This window comes from Physcomitrium patens, chromosome 9, assembly GCF_059467195.1.
Source record: "Physcomitrium patens ecotype Gransden chromosome 9, ASM5946719v1, whole genome shotgun sequence".
NCBI classification, from domain to species: domain Eukaryota; kingdom Viridiplantae; phylum Streptophyta; class Bryopsida; order Funariales; family Funariaceae; genus Physcomitrium; species Physcomitrium patens.
In genome coordinates, this window is record NC_143418.1 from 10006500 (window position 1) to 10010833 (window position 4334).

The window sequence follows — 4334 nt, forward strand, 5'->3', positions numbered from 1 at the left end:
AATCGTAGCACATCATTCAGAATCCATTTCACGAATACAGTTTACAATTTGAATGGAGAACACCAACAAAGTGATCCAGGAAAACAAAGTATTGGTCAGACAAAGGGTCGTTCTGCATCCGTGGACCGTGAAGCGGGAATAGATGCTGGAACGCTGTGACGGGTCGGGTTCGGGCTGGGTGGGGCGAAAACGACGCCCGCGATGGTGGGCAAAGCCGGATGGACCCGCGATGGAAGGGAGGAGTTAGGGCGGTGTGAGCGAATAGAGGACTCTCTTCGCAGTGACTCTATTAGGGTTTGCAACCCTGCATCTAGCCACATCGCGCTCCCTTGCTGCCCCTCCGACAAGCCATGGTGTCCCTCAAGCTGCAAAAGCGGCTTGCCGCTTCTGTGCTCAAGTGCGGAGAGCGCAAGGTGTGGCTGGACCCCAATGAGGTCAATGAAATTTCTATGGCCAACAGCCGACAGAACATCCGCAAGCTTGTCAAGGATGGGTTTGTGATCCGGAAGCCACAGAAGATACACTCGCGGGCTCGTGCGCGTCGCGCTCTGGAGGCCAAGAGGAAAGGCCGTCACTCTGGCTACGGAAAGCGTCGTGGCACCAGGGAGGCTAGGCTTCCTACCAAGGTGAGCTCACTCGCCGTCGCGTTTTCCATCTCTCATTGTGGTGGTATATTCGTCTTTTCGACACTGTATTAAGGCTGGTGTTTATCATCTACTCGGCAATATATGACCAAGACAACGCAGTGTCGTGTGGTGGTGCCAGGCTGCCCATACCGCCGTAATTCATATCACATATATTGGTTCCGTTTTATTCCTCTTCGCAATGTCGAGATTAAGTCATGGTTTCTAATCATATTTAATTAGTTGTTTGATTTTAGATCAATTGCCGTGTTCGTGCTCTGCTTATTCGCATTTCTACAATTTCTAAAGCTTCTGTCGTGTAATGGTGCAAGCTTTTGTTTGGCTTGGTCACAATCTGAATAATCTAATTTGTAAAAGTATTTTTCATGAAATTTTGGACTTCTTTCCTCGTGTGTTTTGATTTTTATTTAGTGTAGTTTTAATTTCTGTCTAGGTCATTCTTTCGTTTTCTTAAGGGTACAGTACCAAGTTTATTAGTCGTTGATTGTTGAGTGGGAGTAATCGACCATGCTTGCTTCCGTGTCGATTACTCCCACTCAACAATCAACGACTACTAGAGCTAGAAATCTACATGGAGACAAATGTTTCGCCTGGTGTTGATAAGTTGGAACCGTCTAAAAGTCTATCGTACTATGTAGATTCTGCATTAGTGTTGTGAGTTTAAGTTTCCAATTGGTATTGAAGATTTTGTTTTGTATTTTCTGCCTACATTGCTGCCTGATTTTCAGATATTTTCGAACATTGATTTCTTTTTGGTTTCACCTCCAATTTGCGCATTTATGTACACAGCTACATCATCTGCTTCCATTCCAATGTGTGCTTTCTTTGGTTCAGCCTTCTTTTCTATTTGATTTTTTGACGTGTTTTTGCTTTCGTTTCTGCGTCTAGGTGTTATGGCTGCGGCGCATGCGTGTGCTGAGGCGGCTTCTCCGCAAGTACCGCGATGCGAAGAAGATCGACAAGCATATGTACCATGACATGTACATGAAGGTGAAAGGTAACGTGTTTAAGAACAAGCGTGTGTTGATGGAAAGTATTCACAAGTCCAAGGCTGAGAAGGCGCGTGAGAAGACGCTTTCTGACCAGTTTGAGGCGAGGCGTGCAAAGAACAAGGCTTCGCGGGAGCGTAAGCTGTCAAGGAGAGAGGAGCGTCAGGCCCATGGACTCTCTGACGCTGCCCCTGCTCAGACTCCCGTAAACCCTGTTAGCGATGCCCCAGTTAAGAAGTCAAAGAAGTGAATTATGCCTCTTCAGCTTTTTAAATCATGGTTGGTTCTTTAAGAGGATTTGTGAACGGTTGATTCGGTGTCTCTGCCTTGGTTCATTAGTTTTGCGGTTTAATCTCTTAAAATTATGTTCTGATCATCGTTATGACGTGGCTTTAAGTGTGTTCTGATTTTCGATTACGGCTTTTCAGCCTCGGTTATGATGATCGGTCTGTGTTGACTTTATCCAGTCTGCCATTCTGAGGCATTGAAAACTCAGCAAGAATTCAACGCAAGACATATTTCTACCATTTAGTCGGTAGTTCTGACAGGAATGAATTGAGTTTTACATCTCTGAGGATAGCGAACTGTGAGCCAGGATAGAGCATCCAGTTCTCCCAGACAGCGATTGCATGCTTCATAGTCCACGTACATGCTCTTACACGCTTTTTCTCCCACCTAGTGATGAAAAGTGCAGGCAGAGCATCGGTCGTCGTGGTGGCACCTTGGATAAATCCTTCAGACTAGCTCTAGCCTCTTAAACTGGTTTCCTATTATACGCTGCTGGGGACCACATCCCCCTCCCCACCCCTTAAATCTTTAACCCTTAGACACCTGAGCTATGGTATCTACACAGAAGCATCTCAACCGTCGAAAGTTGCTCAAATCAATAGCCTGGTGAAAACCGATCCATTTAATCAATCACCGCGATCGGTTTTGGAAGGATCGACCTGACCCAGCTTAGAATCTAGTTTCTAACGTGGGTGCAAGATCGGCGATAATGAAGAATGTTTTTCTCTTGCTAAGATGCACCTTCTCATCGAACCGTAAGAATGATTCTTATGTAATCTTATAGAGTTACTGGTGAATTGAAATAGGTCTCACACAAACCCATTCCAGAATTGCTACCTGGAGACGTGTAAACGTGGCTGTTTTGGACGACGTTGACCATCTCCTCAGGTTAAGGTTGGTTTCGCAGCCCCAGCTTATGGTTACATTGCGGCTGATAACCAGTGAGTTCATGCCACCAGAACCAAGCTAAACAGCAGCCCTCTCTCATGCCAACTTGAGTGGATACTGGATACGACAAGTGATACAAAGCTTTCTTGACCTACACTTCAAAAGAAGCATACAGTGCCTCACATAATCTTAACATAAAACTCAATCTAAACTAAGTGTAAATGAGCTTATTCACATTATTTATTGTAGTTCTTATTTAAACCACTGCTTAAATATAGACTATGTATATTAGTTTTATTATTTAATTTTAAATATTTTATGATTTTCTAATATTCAATACTACAATGAAAAATGATAGAAGTTCTCCAAATATTTACATCTCATAATGATAATACATCCTTTTTTGGTTCATGATTATTATATTAACTTTTAGATGGATAGAATCATAGATGGTAAGATTTTAAGAAAAGCTAAACTATCTTTTAATTCCTTAGGCATATTATTATATTATATATATATATATATATATATATATGAAGGAATGATAAAGCGATCCAAATTTTTATCAAAGCAATCCATCTTTATAAAACCATCATTACACTTTTTATGCCCCATCCATGTTCCTTTCGTTCTTGTATCTATCTCCTATTCTCCAATCATTCCTATTCAACCATGAGGGATAGAAACGAGGCTAGGTGCCACGAACATATATATTTTTTTAATATTTATTTGTATGATTAAGTAGAAGTAGGTAAAAATAGATTTATTTAATAATATTTTCTAAAGAAGCTTCTTAGAAGTTATATAGATGGTATTTTGACTTTATATGTATAAGTAATTGATTGGTGGATTGGAAACTTGATCAATAAGTTAAATACATGTTGATAGCTTGCAGAATAAGCTAATTATGTAGCTCACATATAGAAAACTTGCCTTGCAAGTTAAGATACGTGTCTTACGAAGTCAATACGTTTTTGAGGTCCTATATGACATTGCCATGAAGCTCTTAGTTTAGAGTATATATAGAAGCAAGAGTGAAGCCTACTTCACTCTTGTCAATGCTTTTTTAGTCCTTAGTCTTATTTCAAGTCTTTCTAGTCTTCTTGCATTTGGGAATAGCCATTCTAGTTTATTACTATATCATCTTTGAGTGATTTTTTAGTCTTTTCAAGTAACACAAGACTACATTAACATTTTAGTTCTATGAGGTTTATGTCCTTAACAGTTTGATAAGAATACTAAATCATTATTCTTGTCTTTTTTTAGAAGTAAGTAGATTATCCCACTTCTATTGTTGTATTTTGAAGATTGCGGATTATCCACCTTTAACAAATTATTTAATATTTCAATACTAATTTTTTTTTTTAAACAAAGCAAATTATCTCTCTTTCTAGAAATTTTCATTTGATATTAGAGATTGCAAATTATCCTCCTTTAATTTGACTTGTAGATTTGTGAAGCTATTTAAAATAGAAGAAAAGATTATGGATATTATACTCGGTAGAACGAAGACTAGATTTGCAAC

At 39.8% G+C, this 4334-nt stretch overlaps 1 protein-coding gene across 1 annotated transcript; it reads left to right on the top strand.

Moving 5' to 3' along the window:
• The first annotated feature begins 284 nt into the window (after positions 1-284).
• LOC112287161 (large ribosomal subunit protein eL19y) lies at positions 285-2009 on the top strand. The gene is made up of 2 exons (XM_024529928.3): positions 285-626; positions 1533-2009. The coding sequence occupies exons 1-2, from the start codon at positions 351-353 to the stop codon at positions 1881-1883; spliced, it is 627 nt and encodes a 208-aa protein (XP_024385696.1). The 5' UTR covers positions 285-350; the 3' UTR covers positions 1884-2009.
• Positions 2010-4334: the final 2325 nt, after the last annotated feature.

Excerpts from the sequence above, each read along its gene's own strand:
- LOC112287161 (XM_024529928.3), top strand. The coding sequence starts at position 351 with ATGGTGTCCCTCAAGCTGCAAAAGCGGCTTGCCGCTTCTGTGCTCAAG. Across the intron at positions 627-1,532 it reads AGGCTAGGCTTCCTACCAAG|GTGTTATGGCTGCGGCGCAT; the intron begins GTGAGCTCACTC and ends TTCTGCGTCTAG.